At 39.2% G+C, this 22,260-nt stretch overlaps 2 protein-coding genes across 2 annotated transcripts; one reads left to right on the forward strand and one right to left on the reverse strand.

Moving 5' to 3' along the window:
- The first annotated feature begins 1,100 nt into the window (after positions 1-1,100).
- LOC103804885 (gamma-aminobutyric acid receptor subunit beta-1-like) lies at positions 1,101-9,982 on the forward strand. Its single transcript, XM_009077520.1, is given in 5 exon segments — positions 1,101-1,269; positions 3,256-3,393; positions 3,498-3,650; positions 4,933-5,183; positions 9,635-9,982. Coding segments are annotated over 5 exon segments (1,059 nt in total).
- An 8,180-nt stretch (positions 9,983-18,162) lies between these two features.
- COMMD8 (COMM domain containing 8) lies at positions 18,163-21,548 on the reverse strand (the record flags this gene model as incomplete). The annotated part of the gene is given in 5 exon segments (XM_009077521.1): positions 18,163-18,630; positions 19,646-19,801; positions 20,286-20,361; positions 20,363-20,421; positions 21,393-21,548. Coding segments are annotated over 5 exon segments (468 nt in total), but the record flags the coding sequence as incomplete, so codon positions are not given.
- Positions 21,549-22,260: the final 712 nt, after the last annotated feature.

Below are 22,260 nucleotides of genomic sequence, written 5' to 3' on the forward strand. Positions count from 1 at the left end.
TTACTCTTCTGAAAGCTAACAAATATGAATGCTCCTGAGTGAAAAACATCGCTATCCCTTTCTCATAATTTCCTTCAGCTTTAACCAGAGGAAATTCAGGGAAGAAATCAGTGTATTTAGAAACAGGAGTGGCTCACACTAGATCTACTTTTTGTTGTATTTGAAAGTCTCTTTTAAGCTTGTAAAGGTTAAAAACATGGTCTGCCAGTAGTAAGCTAACAAATATGAATGCTCCTGAGTGAAAAACATCGCTATCCCTTTCTCATAATTTCCTTCAGCTTTAACCAGAGGAAATTCAGGGAAGAAATCAGTGTATTTAGAAACAGGAGTGGCTCACACTAGATCTACTTTTTGTTGTATTTGAAAGTCTCTTTTAAGCTTGTAAAGGTTAAAAACATGGTCTGCCAGTAGTGGTGGCTTGTCACCAGCTGATATCTTCTGTGCAAGCTCTTGCCTTTGGTCAATTGACCTTATAACCTAGAAGTTCTACTTTTTATTTAGTAGCCAAAGTCACAGAAACCTTTCCAAGACTAGCAAAAAGCACATCTGCCTACATTACAAAACTCACCTAATCTCTTTTTGCAAAGATCCAGCATCACCACACAGTGTAACAGTAACATGGTGCAACCCTTTTGTAGGAGATTGTGCCAGTTTTCTTTTTGAAACCTGCCCTGTACAATCCCAGGTGTGTGTTTGGTACTATTGTGGGTTTTAGAAAGTAAATCTACTCTTAAGGTAGGGAATTCACTCTTGGGGAAGGGAATTTTAGCTGCAGTAAGGTCCCCAAACTATTTCCTCTTTTGCCAAGAAGTCAAAAGGACTGCAGATGCTGGCAGAGGCTGCCTGAAGAGGCTGTAAATAAAGTCAGGAGTTGCTGAGGACTGGAGATGGCTCCTCTCTCTGCTCTGGGTCCCAATGTGCACAATCCAATGAAGTGGCACAATCAGAGCAAGATTGGAAGGAGGGATGTGAAAAGGGACCCAGGTGATGATGGCACAGAGCAGAAGAATCAGGTCAAATACAGGACAACCAAAGGATCAGACCCAGCCAGAATGTGTTTCAGAAAGGCAGGTCCTGCCTGACCAAACTGATCTCCTTTCATGGCCCACCTAGTGGATGAAGGAAAGGCTGTGGATGTAGTCTACCTGGACTTCATCACAGCTTTTGGCACTGTGTCCCATGGCATACTCCTGGAGAAGCTGGCAGCCCATGGTGACACTTCACTGGGTTACAAACTGGATGCCCAGGCCCAGAAAGTGGTGGTGAATGGTGCTGCATCCAGTTGGCATCCAATCACTAGTGCCCCAGGGATCAGTATTGGGCCCAGACCTGTTTAATATCGTTATTGATGATCTGGGTGCAGAGATCGAGTCTACCCTTAGTAAATTCATTGGCAACAACAAGTTGGGTGGGAGTGCTGATCTGCTGGAGGGTAGGAAGGCTCTGTAGAGGGATCTAGACAGGCTAGATAGATGGGTCAAGACCAACGGCAGGTCCCTTGTTACCCTGGGGTGGATCTTGTTAGGGCTCATGGACTTGTGAGCATCCAATTGGCATGGCAGATGAAATCATTCAAAAGAAATATTTTATAACACAGATTTGCAAGAAAATTAGCACTTCTCTGTCAATCTCAGTCTCAGCCTTTCAAGCAGTCTTAGCAGTCTCCATCCCCTCTTTCAATCATTCTGTATCACACTCTACATGTTGGCCCTGTGGTTTGTGTGCAAAGCCTTTAAAGCAGCTACGGAAGTCCCACTACCAAGCAGTTACCTTGACCTTTTGCAGTGAAAATTAATGAAAACCAGACATGCAGAGTTCTGTGTCACAGCCCTGGGCTGGTTCATTTTTTAAAAAATTTCCCATAAGTAATGGTAAGCACTGTTTTAAGCTAACAGTGCAATCCATATTCCACAGGTTAGTATGGTTTTTGGAGCAACTCAGATAGTTAGAAAACCATGGCACTGAGCAGCTCACAAATAAAATATGTGAACATTTAACCTTTTTCAGCCCAACATGGTATGTTTGCATCAAAAGATAGCTGTTAAATACCTGCAGACTTTCCAAGTGGTCTCAGGAGCCTGGCAGCAAGTTGTGAGAGCTTCTATGATTGTCACCAGGGAAACCACAGGCCTGTTCTGCGTGTGGTCAGCTTCCCAGAGATGAGGCTGTTACCAGGCACTATCATAGGAAAAGACACCTCAAGACAAACTTCCCTAGCTAGATATTCCATTACTGGTGCATGTGAAAGGATAGGCTCCTAACTTTGTGGATACTTCTGATGCTATGGTTGGTTCAGCTGGCAAAACTACCGTCAAGTTTTCTAAAGCTTTGAGTTCAAACACATGTTTCTGTTTGATCTGTTATATGATTTAAACCTGATTAAATCTAACACCTGAAGGAAAAGTTTAAAAATAGATGAAATGTTGATCTCTCCTTTGGCAGATATATTGAAAAAGTAGAAAAATGCAATAAAGTGGAGTCAGTTTAAATATTAGTTCAAAAATGTTGTCAATTGAGAGATTGTTTTGAAATTCAGTCACTTTTGAGCGTAATTGAAATATTTTTGAAAATGGCAACAATAATGTTAACATTCCCAGTGGTAGAATGACAAATTAATTTTTAATTAAATTATAAATAATCAACATCACTGTTAAAAGGAAACAGAAGAAAGGTGCTAGTTTTGAAGTAAAAAAGAAACAGTTCTGTGATAACAGAAGATCAAAGATAGCATGGTCTAATTAAAATATAAAATGCTTCATGAATATCAAGGGGTTATCTACAGCTCTGTCAGACATTGTCAGGTAATATTACAAGCACCTTCATTCTAGAATCATCTTTGCCTCCACTGACTCCAAATTCTGTATTTTGTCACAGCCTGCATAGGAAATCAAATGAAAAGCTGGGAACTGAACCTGGTTTTACTGTTAGAGCTACTCCAAGGAGAGTTTAAAAATTTCACTGGTGTTGTATCAGTCTGTTCGTAAACTGAGCAACTGAATGAAAAGTAGTTGTAATAGAGGTAGCTAAAAAATTATCTTTAATCTTAAATTTTATCCTTCTTTTCTCTCTTCTCCCTTTCTACACCTAGAAGCTTCCCCAGGGTACGGAGGAGGCTACATGGCTTCTGTTTAACAGAAATGTCACACAGCAGAAGGCTGAATTCCCAATTAACAGCAGCTCCTTCCACTTGAACCACAACTATTTAAGCAAAGTAATAAAGAAGAAGTCAATAATCAAATTGTGCCTCTGTTTCAGATGGATACACTACTGACGATGTTGAATTTTACTGGAATGGAGGAGAGTCAGCAGTAACAGGAGTTAATAACATTCAGCTCCCACAATTTTCTATCGTTGATTACAAGATGGTATCAAAGAGAGTGGAATTTACAACAGGTAAGTACTGGTCAATTAAAAAAACTCTCCCTTCTTCCCCAACCCAGAAATATCAGTGTCTAACCTTTGTTAGGTGTTACTCATTATATGACTTTTTCTTTCAGGAGCATATCCTCAATTATCACTTAGTTTCCGGCTTAAAAGAAATATTGGATACTTCATTTTGCAAACCTATATGCCTTCCACACTAATCACAATTCTGTCATGGGTATCTTTTTGGATCAGTTATGATGCCTCTGCAGCCAGAGTGGCTCTAGGTAACAGCTTCTCAAATCGACTGAACTACATAGGTACTTGTTGCCTTTGAATACAGAGGCACCAAATCCATACTGCTGATTGCAGCATCATTAATTGTGATCTTACACATGGACAGTAAGGCCTTTGTTGTCAGGAAGGTAGGCAGGTGTCACCTTGCCTACATCTGAAGCTCTTGGTCTGCAGTTAGGTTGGGATCCTGACTGACTTCCAGTTGTCATAATGGTCTTTGGATCAGGCAAAAAGTATTTTGCTTCCAAACTGAAGCGTAAAAGTCTAATTCAGATATCAAAGGTATCTACACTGTGCTGCATGAAGAAGCCATGTTGATGTCAAAAAGTGTCCTCAAGGCCAGATGTGTGATTAGAATGAGCAGACAAGATCCTACTGACATCAGTGGAGATATACCAGCTTACACCAAATAAGTCTCTTTTACCTACAGTTGGTTCTTTCCCATACCATGTCCCTTCCTACAACTTAACATAAGAACCAAGATCTGCTGCTGCCATCTGCAATTTAAAGCAGATATGTTTTTCAAATCTAATGCCAGACAGCCATTTTGTCCCACCTCTCTGCAAATTCAGCTCACTACACCTGAGCCTAGAGCCATTATCTAGATGCATTAATGACTTGTGATTAAAGAAGACTAAAAAATAATTTCATCCTGCTAAGACACAACACACATAAAAAAAATCATTCAGTGGTGAGATGAGATGAGATGGAAATGCTTTACTTGCAAGCACCTATTTAACAGGAAAAGCTGTTTTGGTACAAGTGTGTATATCACTTTCTCTTTGTCAAAGACCATCACATTATCAAAAATTTGCCGTTTCTCCTTTCCATCCTCTGTTTCCAATCAAAAGCTAGGTATTTATTCCAAATCCCCAGAGCAATACAAGTCACCCTATGAGGTCAAGCAGTGCCACTTCAGTAAGTAAAGTGAGGAGCATTTCCTCCCATGGAAAGAACAGCAATCAACTCTTTGCTATCCAGGTCAGCTAACACCACATCCCCTAGCAGTTATTGTAAAAATTAAGGCAAGATGTACCAAGGCAGCCTGGGATTTTGAAAGTGATTTCATTCACTCTCCATTGCATGAAAAGCCAAGGAAGGTGCTATCAGCAGACCTGCAAAATGCATTCCCTTGCCTGTTAAGTATCTGATCACATGGTTAAGCCATCCTCATGAGAAGGGCTGGTAGCTGGGCAATTCTGCCATTATGCCTTTCACACTCAAAGCTCCTTCCTTGTCTTGTTAGCCAATGTCCTTTTCTTCCTTTTGCAGGAATTACAACTGTGTTGACTATGACGATCATCAGTACCCACCTCAGGGAGACCTTGCCAAAGATTCCCTATGTCAAGGCAATAGACATTTACCTGATGGGATGCTTTGTGTTTGTGTTCCTGGCCTTGCTGGAATATGCCTTTGTAAACTACATATTCTTTGGGAAAGGACCCCAATGTCAAAAACAGACAGCAGGCAGGGCAGGACATGCTATAGGCAAGAAGAGCAGACTGGAAACAAATAGAGTCCAGGTAAAATGTACAAGCTAACTTTTCAAACATCATTTCTACTGTGACAATTTTGATGTATATGATGATAGAGACAAATGCAGATGGAAAACATGTGCAAAGCATTTAAGATTGCCTAGAAAAAATTGTATTTTAAGGAGATTATGCAATGTACGATCTGTTCCATCTTCAACTAAAATCAGAGTAAGAAACTACAGGAAATGCAAATGAATATTCAGGACACATTTCTTTTCAGCAGAGAAAGGTACAAGGAAGTTAAATATTTACCACTTCAACGGTATATTTCTTAGCTATTGAAGGTGGTATAGAAGAAATGCTTATAATAAAGTTCCTCTTTACACACACCAAAAATAGAAAGCAAAGACAGGCTCTGTTGCTTCAGTAAGCCCTGAAAGAAGCCCACACCACTAAGCTTCCAGAAACACAAGGATGCTGCTGCTAGGTTATAACAGCTTTCACAGATGTCAGGATTTCTCCCTTAGCTGAATTCAAGCACACGACAACTATCCCCTCCTAAAAAACAAGCCAGAAAAATTCCAGAAAGTAATGCTATGGATGTTTATTTAATAGGGACAACTTTTATTTTGCAATACAGCACTGAGCACTTCCAAACTTCTATAAACCTATTTTGCTTTTTCTCATTTTTTCAGAAATAAACCCTTCCCTTGGGTGTGTTTGGCCCGACTGAGTCAGACTCAGAGGAAAATGCATATCCTAATGAGCCAAACATTTTCTTCCTTTCTCTGCTTTTCTTACAATATATTACATCCAAGTATTTAAGAAGTCTTATCCAGGGTGTCCTATACATTTCTGTACTGTTATGGCCTGCGGCGATAACCTTTGGACAAAACTGTATTTGAGCCCTCTGTTCAGCTTGAAGAATGATACCAATAAATCAAACTCTAACAGGTTTGTTGTTAGTTAGCTTGATGGATGGTTGCAATTTCACATACATATCAGGAAGTGAATTTCAGAAACTCTCTGATATCTTATCAGTTCTAGAGTTATGTGTTTGGTGTCCCAGCAGCCACACCACTACATCTAAGCATCAGTAACAAAGCCGTCACATCCTCAGTCTCAGTGAACTCATTAAAAGTCCTTACTCGCATTTGACTCCTGTCCCAATGTGTAGGAGATGCTTTATTTCAGTGGGGGCACTGATTCAGTTCAGGCAATCAGCAGTCTCTAAGGTCCCTTAAGTACTGTCTTCCACAGAGCAGAGGAGATAAGCCACCCCATTACAGATTGTTGGGAGCAGACACTGTCTATCCATTTCTATGGAAAATAAGGAAAGAAAAAACCCATCAAAACCACAAACTCTGACCAGTCACCTTAACAGCTCCTGACATAACCCAGCCTAGGTGAGAAGCAGCACAGCAAGGATTCATGATGAAGAGGGAAGCAAAGCTTCTTCAGAGGTCAGCCTTGGCTACATGGGCCCCAGTGCACTGAACCGAGTAAAGGGTGAGAAAGTGTAAAGGATCAGAGTGCAGGTAAGTTCTTTATCCTACATATTTGGAGATTTTGTTTAACTAAGAAATAGCCCTAACTCATAACTAAAAGCTTTTGTCTAAATGTTACATGGCAAAGATTACTCTGATACTGGTACTGAGAATGGAATGGAAAGTTTCTAGAGCACCACATGCATACACCAGCATTTTTCTGACAGAAAAAGGAATGCACACATGCTTTGTACCAGGATTTGTAAGTACTCAGACACTTGCTGCATATACAGTGCAGGTTTGTGATTTCAGACACACACACATATATACACATACACATAAACACACACGCATGAATGGATATTAGTAGATTTTTTTTATCCCACACATTGATGTGGGATTCGTTTTACTCAGCACATAAGTGCTGATGTCCAACAGTTGTATTTCTGTCTTTGGCAGGAAGAATGCACATGACTGGAGCAGTGGGACAGAGTGGAATTCCCAGCCCCTCTTCATCGTGGATGAGATTTTTTCATTGGTATTATGCTGTCTGTACCAGAGCAGGGGAAAGGTTTTTTTGAAGCATAAAAGAAGTACAGCTGTAAGTATATACAGCTATAGGATACTTTTTCCCTTTTACTCTTGTCCCACACTATTTATCCATAGCAGGACCTATAACCAATAGAAGATATGTAACAGTGCTTCCTCTCTTTATGCCAGGTGAAGATATTGATCATTCCCATCTGACATACAAATCCCACAACTAAAAGAGTTCAAATTCCTTCATCAGATAACAAAAGCATTAGATGTATGAGCAACACTCAGCAAACTGACCGCGATATTAACAGTATAGAGAAGATAAGATGAAAAATGTAGGCAGCTACAAGCTGTCTTCACAAAGGAGAAGTCATAACAACTGCTTGTAACGCTAACATCAATCAGCTTACACATTACATTATGCAATCAAAACCAGCTCATAGAGCTATTTCATAGAACTGAAACGAAAAGGTTCACCTATCAAAACTTCTGAGGATTAAAAAAAATTAATCTCCTTCTACACAGAGACAAGTTTGAGATCATAGATTTTTTCCAAAGAAAAAGATGCCAGAACCTCAGAGTAATGAATAGTCCCATAGTTATGGGAGTCCTCCGGAGAGTAAGAAACCCTAGCTTAAATCTTCCATCTGCTTAAATTTGAAGACTTGATCTAAAAAGGATAAACTGGGTAGCTCTTATCTCAAGCAAATATTTAAAACACCATGCTGAGTTGTGACCAGCCATCCTCTCTAACACAGAATATGTGAGATTTTGTCAACAAAACTGTGGTGGGAACTGCAGTGTTCCCACTGAATGCTCATTTCAATGCATGCAGAATCAGTCGCTAAACTTGGCTAGTGCATTTTCTATCTGTGGTGACTTATTATTCCGTTTAGAATATTCTTTTACCCGCAGCTCTCTTGTGTCGCTTTTGTACTTTACTGCTTTGTTTTCAGTTAGAAAGTTCTTAGTCAGGCACAGTGCAAATACATCAGAAGACAAAGTGTAAAGATTTCTCTTGGCAATGGGAAGGAACATCTTCCATGCTGCCAGGCGAGATTGAGGTTTGCCTGGCTCCAAGCTTTCCTCTGCAGAAAACCCCAGAGAATGGATTTTCACGTGTGTTTTGCTTGGAGTTTTTTATTGAGCATAGTTCAAACCCTCTGTAGATTGTTGTGTAATTTCCTGGCTCTGCTGTGTCTTGCTAAAAATTGAAAGCTCAGAGTGCAAACAAAGCATATCACTGGTGCCTCACAAGACTAGACATTGTCTACAGTTAATATCTTATTCCTTGATATAAAGGCATCTGCAGACAACTATGGTCTAGATTGTAATATATTTGGGATAGGTCCAACACCACAGTTTACCAAAACCAGTTTTAATATCCAAGATGAAGTCTTTGAAGTTTCATTTAAGAGGCCTGTCCTGATGTGTATTTCCCTCATATGAGCTACCAGTGGTTGTTTAAATATCTGTAAATTTGAAACAACTAGGAAGTCTTTATGGAAAAGTCAGGAGTCATCCTGGAAACACCAAAAAGAAAAGAGCTTTTACTACAAACATGTTGAAAAAAAAAGATGTGTGAAAAGGTAAACACTTTGTAGCAATGCAGCCATTCATGGTTAATTGCATCCATACATAAGAAAGACAATGATATGAAGATATTTTATATATACATACATAATTGTTTGTGCTAGACATGTACATATTAGTTGCAGTTTCAGGTTTTTGCTTAGGTACTGAAAATAGTGCCCTGACAAACCAACAGCACAAATAAAGTAAGTGACAAATGTTTTTGAAACCACTGCTTCAGGTACCAACACATAAACATGTAACTGAATGTAAGGTTTCATGGAGCAAAATTAATTATTCCATACACACATGAACAAGTCAATGGTATGGTATGGTATGGTTTCCATCTCTGCAACATAGTAATTCTCCAAAATCAATTCTTAGCATGAGCATTTTAGAGTAACTCACAAAACACACATGTACTTCATATGATGAACCCATTGTTACAAAACTTTTTGAAACTAACCTGAAGCACTAAAACTGTATAAAACTGTTTCAAATGGGCAGAGACATAAACACTTTCTTTTCGCCTTGAGTACATGAAAGGTTCAGGCATCCAGTCACCAGATGTTAGAAATCAGTATTTCATTAATACCATGATCCAAGTTAAAGATAAAATTAGAAAAGACTTACTTTGCAGAGGATGAGATAACTAACTGAATTAAAAGCTTCCAGACCAAGAAGCCAGGTCAGGATGGAAGGTACTTAGTTGTTTAATAGCTAAATTCACACTAGTCAGGAAAGTGTATTCAGTATCTTTTCACACTTGTGAATGCTATACTGGACATGACTTCACTGCACCCCCAGGAGCCTCAGCAGTAGAGCCAGAAGGTGCCTATCCATCTGGGAAACACCTTGGGCCAGCTGAGGAACCTGTCTAATCCACATTCATTCTTGACACAGGTTGATCCCCATGGAAATATTCTTCTCAGACCACTTGAAAGACGAAATGATGTCAGCAGCTCAGATGTGTTCATGAATTTCCCTGATTCCTGAGCCACCATGTACACATATGACAGTGCCAACTTGCAGCACAGAAGAGCAACTTCCAGCAGAGACCTCTCCAGCAAGAGTGCTCTGGACAGACACAGGCTTCATAAAAGAGAACCTTTACAAAGGAGGGCATCCCAGAACAAAGTCAAAATCCCTGATTTGCCTGATGTTAACTTGATAGACAAGTGGTCCAGAATGGTCCTTCCCATCACATTTATTCTTTTCAATGTTGTTTACTGGCTGTATTATGTCCACTAATTAATGCAGTAATGCTACCACAGACTAACATAATTAGACTTGTTTCTTTTCCTTCTCAATTTTGTAAACTCTGAAGAACTGTAGTATCTATAATGTTACATGTTACAATGTAAGATACCACTCCATCAAACACTTCTAATTTTAAGCTTTTAAAAACCTCAACAATACAAAACAAAAAAAAACCAACATCCAACCCAAATCCAGCCTCACAACATTCAGATCAAAATAGTACAGATGTGGTCTTAAAGAGCATCTTCAGTAAAAGCACAATGCCTCAATTTTTACAGTTTGTGCATCACCCATGACCTTTCTGTCCCCACTTTTATTTTTTTAATAAGTGGAATAAAAATTAGTCCCACTGCATTTCTTATCACAGATTGGGAGCCCACAGCAGCATGCTCCAAACAGCACAGTAAAGCAACTCAAAGTAATAGACTGTCACTGTCTTTCAGCATTTAGAGTGTAGAGAAATTTGAAGAAGTAGGTGTTTGAAGGAATATAGCTATTACACCACACATCATTTCAGACAATAGTTATACTGGGAAGTATTTTCACAGTGTGTGTGAGAAGTATCACTCAAGGAGAAGCCAAATCACATTTTCAGAGGGGCAGGGATCTTCAAAAGAAAGAAAAGGTAGCAGAGACAAATCCCACTGATTTTTCCAAGCAAGGAATCAGCTGATTTGATCTAACTGGAATTTTGTTATTTCCACAAAGTAGCAAAGTTGCAATTTATGAGAGCAATTGTGCAATATGTAATTTTGTATTAAAAAGAAGAAAACAAACACATTAATTCCTGGAAACAACTCTGAGGGATAGATACCCCAGACCAAGACTTTTCTTGACTCCCAGGTTTCCTGTGGCTGGTAATTGCAACATTCTCCCAAATGTTGGCAGATGTCTGGGAACAGACTTGAGGAGATTTCTGCACACAGTTTCCTACAGATTTCCTCACTCCACTGAGGATCAGGAGATAATGTCTGAGTCTTACAGCATACCAGCAATGTTGGGTACACTCCTCCTGAGGATTCCTTGCCTGGCTGCTCATCACCTAGCACAACTCCAGCCAAGGAGCCCCAAGCAAAGTGCTAGCAAGGTCCATGCAACTGAGAAGCAATAGGTCAGTCATCTTCTATCTGTATCCAATTAATTTCCCTTCTCTATTGCCAATTGCCTCTTAACATCATTTGCCCTGTGCTGCCTAACATAGCATTTTATTGAATCAGAACTATTATCAGGTTTTGGGTTTTTTTTTATTGCAAGTGTTTCATACTTTTAGGAAAATCAGGATACACAAGCCAACAGAGTCTATGTAGGTACCAAAGTGATTGTTATCAATAGAAGGTGATACAGAAAGAAATGTTAATCAGGACAGTAAGCAGCAATACCTACAGCTAGGAGTTAGTAGGGAATACTAATGAGTGATGTGGAAAGCTTCTTCATCAGTTCCTCTTTGCCTGGCAGTAAGGTCAGCTGTGATCTTATTGCCAACAGACATTATAATTCTTTTAATCAGAACATAATAAATGAAACCCTCCTATATGTTAATGTTCTTCACATTGTGTGAGACCTGGACCTTCTCACAGAACAGGACCTCAGCCCTTTCCCTATGTTTGTACAGCAGACTTCTGCAGAAAGAGTCTGGAATCACAGAATCACCAAACAAGAAAGGGAATAGGTTTAATTTATTCATTACAAATAATAGAAGGCTGCAAACCAGGCATTTGACAATGCTCATCTCGAAAGGTCTTTGAGACCATTAGTTTTTCTGTGGGCTCTGAAGTCCCAGTTCAGTGGAACATCCAAGTTCATCCCAAGTTCTATGGAACACAATGGTGGTCTCCTCAGATGTCTTCTCTCTGTTGTTACAACCTTTAGCATCCAGTATATTAAAGAGCTGCACAATTTTATCAGATTAATCAGCCACTGGGTACAACTTGAGGCAAACCAGGACAAATACTAATTCAGTCAAATGGTTCTTCTGAATATGCTACAGCTTGTATGCCTATTCCCACCCTGAAATAACAACTTTTAAACAAGAATCCCACATGGGACAATTTCATTATTTTTTAAGTCAAATTTAATCAATGTTTAGATAAAAAATATTTAAGTGTCAACTAACAATATTATTTTGGTATTGTAAAATAAACAATACAGAGAACATATGGAAATCTTGCATGCTAATCAAACTGAATTTTCCATAACTGCAAAAAATGGCCCCAGGCAGGAGACAGCAGTAGAGCTATATGTGCTGTCCATTAAATAGTTTTGAATTCAATGAGCTGGCACCAGACTTTACAAACATAATAAGTCCATGAGCCAGTGAATTTGCCTGCTTTGTGGTTATACACAAAAATAAATTCAAAGGAAGTAATATGTTCTGAAGATCTGTAGTGTAAAACACTCTGTGAAAAACAACTATCAGCAACCCATGTTTTTGCATTACTTGAGTTCACAAAAATATTCACAGACAGACCACAGGTGAGTAATTTAATTGAGCTGTTCCAGTGGTGCAGAGACATTGCAACCTCTCCTTACTGCTGCTGTGAACATTTAGGAAGAGCCAACATCCAACATGGCATTGAAACAAGGCTTGAGGTTAAAAAAAAAAAAAGAGGATCCTTTACCTTCAATTATAAGAGCAAAGATTAGCATTACTGATCTTCAGCATTTTTTCTTGCAGACTCCTAATATCTGTGCACCATGGCCTGTCTGCATCGAGATTTGCAAGCTACAATCTCAAGTCAGGAAACAGCTGCCAGCTCTCAGCACAAACTTTGGCAGCAGGAAGCAATAACCCCAACACATAGAGAAGCAAGAGCCACTTACTGTACGTAAGTGGGAACAGGGCGTATAACAGTAACTGGCACGTTTTTGCCCTTTCAACTCCTTTTAGAAAAAAAGAGAAAAAGCAGAAGAAAACATTTCTCACTTGCTTGGCAGCAAGGAAAATGCAGTGGTTATGAGAGTAATGGGATGAAAAAATGAGTCTGTTTATGGGTTACCCATATACATTGCTATCTGGAGCTAGAAATTTGTGAGTACAACAGAAATACAATCTCTTCCCATCACTAAGTTGGAGTACTTTGGCTGGCTGTATGTAATAAAGGTGAATAATGCTGTAATGCTAATCTCCCTCACTGTTGTTTGTCAGTAATTAGTTTCCCTGCCCTTAGGAACCAGACTTCAAGATGAGCATAGATAAGGTCCTATTGCTAATTAGGTTTTAGCCATACCCCCATACAGTTTGTGCAGCTCTCATGCAATTTGTACTGAAAGTCTTTCTGGGTCCAATTTCCCCAGGACTTGAGTTTCTGCTGCCCTTGAGTTTGTATGTTTGTGTGCCCACCTGTGAGTCTACTAACAGTATTTGAATTCACTGGTAATTTCAACCAAAAGATAGCAGAACAGTATGGATCTATGAGATACTACATTCATACAAGTTTCAACAAAGCAGCTTGCTGAGCAGAGAACAAAGCTCATGTTAATTCACCTCCCTTCTCTGGCAGAAAGGAATCTGATGAACCCCAACCCTGTTAGTCAAAAAAAAAAAAAAAGGTATTTTCAATATAACAGGAATATTTAGGACATTACATTGTTCTATGCTATCACCAAACAGCACAGAGTTTTCTATTTCAGAGTTATCTGCTGATTCACCTTGTTTGCCCTTATAGGAAATGTTTCATCCGCTTGTACTGCAAGTGCAGGATTTCTTGAGATAAATCATGAGGAAAGCCACTCAGGGCTGGGGACCATGTTCCACCAGTTGCTTCTGTTTCCCATCACTCATGAACCTCTGCCTATTCTCATGAATTCTCACATACTGAGGATGCATTGCTAACACTGCCTTGGGAATATTAGTGGAAAAAAGGGCTGGGTTATATCTGTCATGTAAAAAAATCCCAACTTTCAGAATGGTTTCTGTATTACAAAGCATAACAAATCCACATCTGTGATTGTACAAGCATGTTTCTTCCTACCCCCATGGGCAACCTACCACCCTGCAGCCCAAAGAGGGCAGGAGATCGCAGAATATTGAATTTCAGCATGTAACGATGATGAAATGTATGCACAGGATGAAATATCTAAAAGACAAGTAAGAAATTTGGCATTTCTTAAAGGAAGTCCAGATGACTTTGGTTTACTTACTGTCTTGGAGTGCAGAGTTAACTCTAATTATATTTGTACGTTGGCATATGTATTTCTCAATTACTTTATAAGTAATTTTGAGTCTCCATAGTGATAAAAACATCACCTCTTGTCTTGTGCTGTTGCCAGTCTAAAAAGGATGGCCTGGTAGTCATTCCTTTACACTTAATTTTTGGTAAAATCCAGTGTGTTTGAATATCATTACCAATGAGGACCTAAAATCGTTACACGGCAGCAGAAGCATGTCATCTTTTTAGAGACGGTCTCTGATCAATTCCTTTTAACTCATCACTTGCTCTCTGTACCTGCACAGTATAAGTATATATAAGTATATATTTATAAGTATATAAATGTATAAAATACAAACCACACTGTCAAAAATGTTCATAAGGATAGTTTCCTTTGGCAGATCATGCATTTTTAGTGAGAGCATTAGCAACCTCGTTCTCATCTGTGAACATACCAGTTTCCTTGTTCCTGTCTTTGAAATGTCATTTGCTGTTTTGATCTACCTGATTTTTTTTGGATTTTCAGAGGAAACTAACCTTGAATGTTGTGTACTGCAGCAAACATTTCTGAAACAAAGCTAGCAAGTCATCATCTCAAGAAAGAGCTGAATGAGACTTTGGCACAGGTAAAGAACTCAGGATTGGGTTTTACAGACAAAGCTAATAGCAGTTTTCATTTCATCCAATGTTTCTCTGGCTCCCATCTAAATCAATATCAAGAGAAATATGGCAGACCTGAAACCTCTGCATTCTAAAGAAAAAAAATAAATGATTCTTCCACTGTAGTTGTCAAAAAAAGGTATTTAATCTAAATAATGCTAGGAATCCTTCCCCACAGATAGACCACCACCAATGCAGTCCCTGTGGACCTGCAGTACTTCCCAGTTAGAAAAATCTGCATATCTTCCAGCTGACTAACCTGATACATAAAAATAGCCAGAGCCTTCTCTATGTAGGACCCCTGGTGGTGCTAGCACATTTGAAGAGTAACTTTGAGCAAAATTCCCAGACACAGACAATGTGAATTGTTGAACATCCAGTATACACTCCACAAACCAGCTCAAAACAGCAGGTTCTGCTGCTGTGAAGACCTCTCCACACAGCAGCCTGATGATCTGAACGACACAAGCCAGCAAAAGTCCAAAGTATGAATATTTGTGAGATTTGCCTTCCTCTCTAGGTTTTGGCAGTGATCTTTTGCTATTTCTGGAGAGGTCCTGAAGCAAGTATGTACTATAATTTTACAGAGAAAAGAGTAGTATACTACCAAATGTAATTAAGGTTGATTTAAAGAAGTAAAAAAAATTAGAGACTATCTTGATGCACTTCTCTAGTAATACCAGAAGAGAATCCCTCTATTGCTGATACTGCATTATAAATATGAATTCACAACTCAAAACGAGCAAAGTATGCATACTTCAGGACAGGGTATATTACTGTTCTTAAAACCACCTTTCAGAAAAAAGCATAATTCTGTTTCAGTATGTTTCTGTTCAGGAAGGCTTGCTCCAGAACTCAGACACGTTCTGCAGGCTTAAACAGATCTTTTAAAAACACAGTTTCTTGGCATACACAACTGCTTTGTTACAAAAGCAGCTTTATTACAATAGTCACTTCCACACCAACAGTTTGCTGCTCAGATCCAGTTCTGATTCCCTTCACATGCCAAAATCCAACACAAAATAGCTGATCAAGAAAAACATGTTTTTTCTGAAATCAAGAGAAGAATTCTGTGAAACAGAAAAGTGCAGTGAATGCCAGTGGAGAGCAAGTAATATTTTTATAATTCACTTTTATGTTTTGTATCAAGATATGCTGCATTTTCTGATTCAAACCACAGGTATGTTTATGCAATGTGAATTTCTGTAGGTGCTTCCTACATGGTTGTGACATCTCACCCTTAAGGGAAGGAAAATTAAAACTACATATACATTATATGGACTATTTTCATTAGCTTTTGGTTCAAAAAGCCTTCAGTGCAACGTTTTATTTCTGGTGTTAATTACATACTTTAGAGGTCTGTACGTTGCACCTGCAAAAACACAGATATTTCTTAAACATATTTACGATGGCTGTTTTCTATTTCTTTTGCCTGTGCAACTGCAGGACCCAGCAGTGAGCTGCTCTGCAGGAGAAACACTGCCAGAATATGAATCCATGTCCCTGAAACAGAACAAATGGGGAACATCTCCTGGGAACAACCTTTACAAGTCACTGTGATATGCAAACACCAAAGCCATTCCATATACTGTAGCCAGTTAATTAGAAAGAGCTCAGGCCTGGAAGAGCATAGGAAAATACAAATAGGGGCAAAATAAGCAGATAAGCAAGGACAGAATCAGAAGTTACTTAATGCTAATGCAGTCTCTTTAAACTTCTGCACCTTTGGCCTAATTCCCCCTTAGTCACAGACTCAAGTGTCTTTTTGTGATGCTCTTCACACCACAACTTCTCCTCAGCTTTTGTTACTGGTGCAGTTTTATATCACTCTGGTCCCAGCACAGAGTTCCTCCAGGGATAATGACACTCTGCAGTGCTCCACACTTCAAGAAAACCTCAGTGTGGAAATGCACTGCCACCTTCTTTACCTATCCTCCTGTGCTTCACATGGATGGGCATACTTGACAGATGTGCTCCTGGCCACATGAGCTTGTTTTAGATGCATCTCTTACACATACATTGGTCCTATTCACTATCTGCTCATGTCTACCTGCATTCATCAAAGTGTATGTTGAAGCTGATACCAGTATCAAGGTTTTCTCAAGTCTCTAACCTTTTGCATCGATTTGGCCTAGTACAGTACCCACAAATGCCTTATCTGCCACAACTGGACACCTTGCTTTGTTCCAAAAGTACCTAATCCCCTGAACAGAGAGAAATAAAACATTTTCTGGTAGATGGTACAAAGCACAGAGCAGCAAGCTCTCTTGTTCATTCTGTTTGGTCCCTTTCTGTGTCATCTACTGGAGGCCATTATGTGCCTTGTGAGGATAGTTAATTTCTCTGCAGAGATGTAAAGTCAGGATGCACATTTCGAATGCAATTCCATGACCACCACATTTTAGCTGCTAGTTCTCAACTACTCATCAACAGGTGCTCCTCTCCCTCTCTAGCCATTTACATGGTGTTGTTATGCCCCCTATTAGAAACAGAATTTTGATGGTTATATAAAAAAATACTCAGATTTTCAATAAAGTGTAGCACCTACAAGAAAAGCAGCTCATTGCACATTTATTGCTGTCACATCATTGCAGAAATTTGTCTTCTTTTTAAAGCAAAAAAAAAAATCACTTAAAAATGATTTTTCATCCTTTTCTGTTCAGTGTTGTAGCAAAGGACAGGACAAATATAGGATGATACTAAAGACTCCCAATTCTAAATCCATTAATACATAATTTAATTTTAAAAATGAAACCATATAAACTTTAGGTCTCTACTCCTAAGAAAAAGTCAGAAATATTTTAGATAGCATCTACATTTTAAAAAATTGCCTTCTATTAGTGAGAAATGTGGCAGATTTTGCAACAGACGTTTCATTGCTTGAACATAAAAATGGGAGCAATTCTTTATGGCCTTTTATTGTTGAGAAAACAACTCATTTTAAGAATTTACAGTATTTTTTAACAGTTATCTTTGAAAACTAAGAGGTAGCAACACAGGAGTTCTCAACAACACACTGCAAATTAAGTTTTAAATATCCACTTTATTCTTTGAAGCACAGACTTTCTAGGTATCTGCTTTCTTAAATGTACTTGTTCACAGTACATCTATAAATTGTAGAAATGGACCAGCACACAAGTGTTTTCTATCCAAACAACATCCCAAACTTGATAGTGCATGAAGTAAATTGCTGTTTATTAATTCTGCCGCCTTAAATAAAAGTGGTTTCCAGTCCTTTCAGCTCCCTTCCAACCTCAGCTACTCTGTGGTTCTACACTGTTTCTGTTTGTAAAGCTGATTTTCCCTAGCATCTAAAAAGAGTTTAGTGATTAATAACGCAAGAAATGACTTACTACAGTTATTCAAAGTCAAGTGTTTATTTACCATATTTACAAGTATAAATACATTAATGCTACAAATACTCTCTCATGGTCTTTATTATCATGGTACTTTAGACAAGGATAACATATTATGCAAGTAAGACACCTTAGTTTTACTAGGCACCTGTACAGTCACTGCCAAGTTTAACCAAAACAAACATGGCACATGTCCTGATATTTTTCCAAAGGTCTATAAATCTTTAGTATTAAAAGCAATTGTACATTGGATTTGCATTTCTTTTGGTCAGATACAAGACTTTATTATTCTGTTGAAGCATTAGTAGTTTATTTGGTCACAAGTCGCAATTGTCTTCTCACTTCAGTGTTTGACAGCACCAAAGACATTTTGCTTTGCAGAAAATACTTTTTTTTGCCTCAGTTCAACTGAGGAGCCATCACCAGCAGATACTGTTGATGATCTGAATTTCCATCATTTCAGTTGTAAGACAACCTTCAAGAAGGAGAAAAAGAATGAGATTTGAGATGGACAAGACCAAAAGTTAAGCAGCCTATGAAATGCAGTTTTTTACTTTCTGTTGCAGTACAACTGAATAAACATGTTTTTCCTCTGAAAAGCACTCCACCCCTCTCTCAGCTTCTTTTACAACCTCACACAACTATCACTGCCAATAACTTTCTTTACCCTTTTTACTGCATACAAATCATTCCTCAGCTGCCTGTAATCAAGAAGTAAAATAGCAACGTCCAGGTCCAAGGGGATTCCTTCTGCACAAAGCTGTTTCTGAAGTGAATTCCTCCTTGTGTGCACATAAAACAAAGTAAGGCGATAACAACATCCCACAGCTTCCATACAGACCCTGAAGCAGAACAAAGGGTGTGTGGAGACTGAAGCCTGTCCTGTAAGAATCCTTGTTTACATATTGTAGAGCTCATGACAAGCTATTTTTATGTAATTTTGCAGAAAAAAAAATCCAGGGGAAAGAAAGCTGTGAAAGTTGTTCAGGGCTGTAATTTCATGAGAACATCACCTGCATCCAGACTAATTTATCTCATTGGGAACTGCATGGCAGACATAATCTTAGTGTCTTTGTAATTCAGAATATTTAACAGCACTATTATAACTTGGTTTTATAGTTCATAGTTAATAACAATTAGCTTGAGTTTTTGCCAGTTTTCAGGATAGGAAAGGGGCAGTGGTTTTAAGACAGCAGATTTAGATTACGTATTAGAAAGAAATTTTTGTACAATGAGGGACATGAAACACTGGAATAGGTTGCCCAGAGAGGAGGAGGATGTCCCATCCCTGGAAACATTCAATGTGAAGTTGGACAGTGCTCTGAGCAATGTCTGATCTAGTCAACAATGTCCCTGCTCACTGCAGGGAGGTTAGACTAGACAATGGTTAAAGGTCCCTTCCAACCCATTCTATGATTCGATGAATTTTACTTAAAATAAACACAGTACATGAGAGGTCAGGAACAAAAGACTGTACCAGTAAAAGGTACCTTATTAGCAGCTTCCAGTGCATTTATTAGGTTCTGCAGCTCTTCCTTATTCATCTCTATAGAAATCGGCTTAATTTCACCATTTTCTCTCACATCCAAATCAAGATTGAGGAGTGGCATTTGCAGCATGGAGATCTTATCACTGGAGAGAGCAAGCTGTGCAGATTAACAAAGCAACAATAATGGGTAAGGTGGAGCCATTAAGTTTTTAGTCTTTCATATCACCACATCTTCACCTGATATTGAATGTACTACTGCATTTTTCAACAACCTCTAGAGCTGATCAAACACTTTGTCAGATATCCTATTTGTCAAACACTGATGAAGAAGATTACATACCAATTGTGCTTGCTTTCTTGTTTACTATTATACTCACTCTAGTATAAATAAGGCTTTTAAAATGTATTTAAATCAAAGATTGGTTGAAAACACCACAGGTCAGCATTGTACAGGCCTAGCTCATTCATTTAGAGAACAGAATGTGGTACAGCAGAGGAGAAACAATGTCCTTGGCACGGTTCAACCGTATCTCTAAAAACTGAACCATGCTCCAGAGTGAGCAGACCTAAGGGGACTAAATGGGTGTTATTTCTGTGTTGTTGAACATTTATTTCAGACAACATTAAGGCAACACTCTCACCTTTAACTGCCAGTCAAAATCCTGCAGCTGAGCAGAAGAGATTGCATTTACTTTTTCCACTAGGGCAAAAAAAAAATAGGCATTTTGTGATTGCTTCTTGACAGTCTGAATTTAACTCAATTATCTGCTGAGCAGCCTACACAAATAAAAATAAAAACAGTGATTGCTTAAACTATGAACCACAGAAATAACATGTACCCCCTGCAATAGCTGTGCTCTGTAGATATCCAAGCCTCTACCCAGAGTGCTGATAACTGGACTCAGTGGCTGCTCTGTGTGTCTGATAGTTCCAAGTCTGTTTACCACAGCAACATATAAGGAAAAAATAAAGTTCTTGTCATTTAAAGACATCAGAGAACAGAGGCTTTATCAGCCTTCTTAGATGCCACCCAAAAATCAAAACAAAAATCACATACATGAACAACTCAGGTTTAGCTCTGAAAGTTTCTCAACATCAAAGTGGAAGCCAAAGACATTTGTTCAGTTGAAACAGACACACTGATGTACAGACTTCCTCATGGCTACACATCTGTCTTTGACCTAGCTACTAGCAGGTAGCCAAAACACCAATATGCAAAAGATGAGAACTAAGATTTCTCATAATGGAACAAGTTTTTGCAACGTTCATATATACTGGAATGCCCTGAATTATAGCCCCTGTCCCACATGGCCCTCCATTCACAGGCAGAGTTTTTTAAAAAATTTACATACTGTCTGTATTTTAAAGCACTTCAATGCAGTACTAATGACCAAAGAAAGCCAAATAAGAGTATGAATTTGTTTTATTGCTAATGAACAGTAATGCAGGTTATGTATTTTAAGAAAAACAGATTTAATTTGGTGGTACTCCAAATACCAATCTGAATGACTAAACCAGTATTTTAAGCATCCAGCATTATTAAAAATAGTAAAAAACTAGCATCTATTTCCCTTTTTCTTTCAGAAGTCTTGGCAGTGTCTCTAAATGCTGCCTACTTTCTACCTATTTAGGCTTAACCCATTACTATTCAAATGCTACACTATAAAAATACACTGGGACTAAACAAACTACAAAACTAATCACTCCAGTGTGATCTCTCAAAGTCAAGGCCAGTGATGAGCCCTTACCTCTTCATCAGATATGTTTTTGCCAACTGCAGTTTTGAAATAGGTCACTGTTTCTTCTAAAACCTCCATCCACTCCGACAAGCTCCACACATTGCCATAGTCCTGGTATCGAGGATACGCACGGCCACAGATGCCATCAATCGTTTTATGAAGGAACTGAAACAATGTGGTACATAAGAATATAATTCTGTCATGGTAAACCTACACCTGACATGAGGCTGATCAAGCAATTTAGTTATCACCCCTCCCTTCACTGGGCACTGCCTCAATGCTTCCTCTGAGAGCAGCACATGGACCACACTAAAATGTAAGTCATAAAGAGGTAGTCCTGAATATGAACTGTCCTCCCTTCTTCCCAAAGTCAATTCACATGGTTTGGCCACAGAAATCACCACGTGATTCAGATTCACCTTGACAATTTGAACTTAAGTCATTTTGTGCATAACTATGCAGTACTGCTGAGCAGCCGAGCTGCCACACCAAAGGGCACCTCGGTCACCTCTGCACTGAGACTGACCAGCACAACTCAGAAGTGCTGATCCCCGTGGCTGTGTGCCTCTCTAGTCTCCGTTTGGGAGAGTGACTCTAGCACTGAGGCTCTTGTACACGCTTAGTCACTTCTCCTTGGCCACCGCAGCGAGGCAAACCCAGCCCATTCGCACTTCACCGCTTGGGAATCACTGGAGAGACTTCCCAGTGCCGAGCGCTCGCGCGGGTAAGGGCGCGGGGTGTTTCCAACCACGGCACTGCGAGGCGAGCGCAGGAACAGCGCTGGGGGCACGGTCCGAGCTAATGCGTTTGGCTTGGGCTCGGAGAGGCACAGAGAGGCCGCGGGCAGCGCTCGGAGGTACCGCAGAGCAGCGCCTCG

Source organism: Acanthisitta chloris, unplaced genomic scaffold (genome assembly GCF_000695815.1).
Source record: "Acanthisitta chloris isolate BGI_N310 unplaced genomic scaffold, ASM69581v1 scaffold15946, whole genome shotgun sequence".
Taxonomy (NCBI): domain Eukaryota; kingdom Metazoa; phylum Chordata; class Aves; order Passeriformes; family Acanthisittidae; genus Acanthisitta; species Acanthisitta chloris.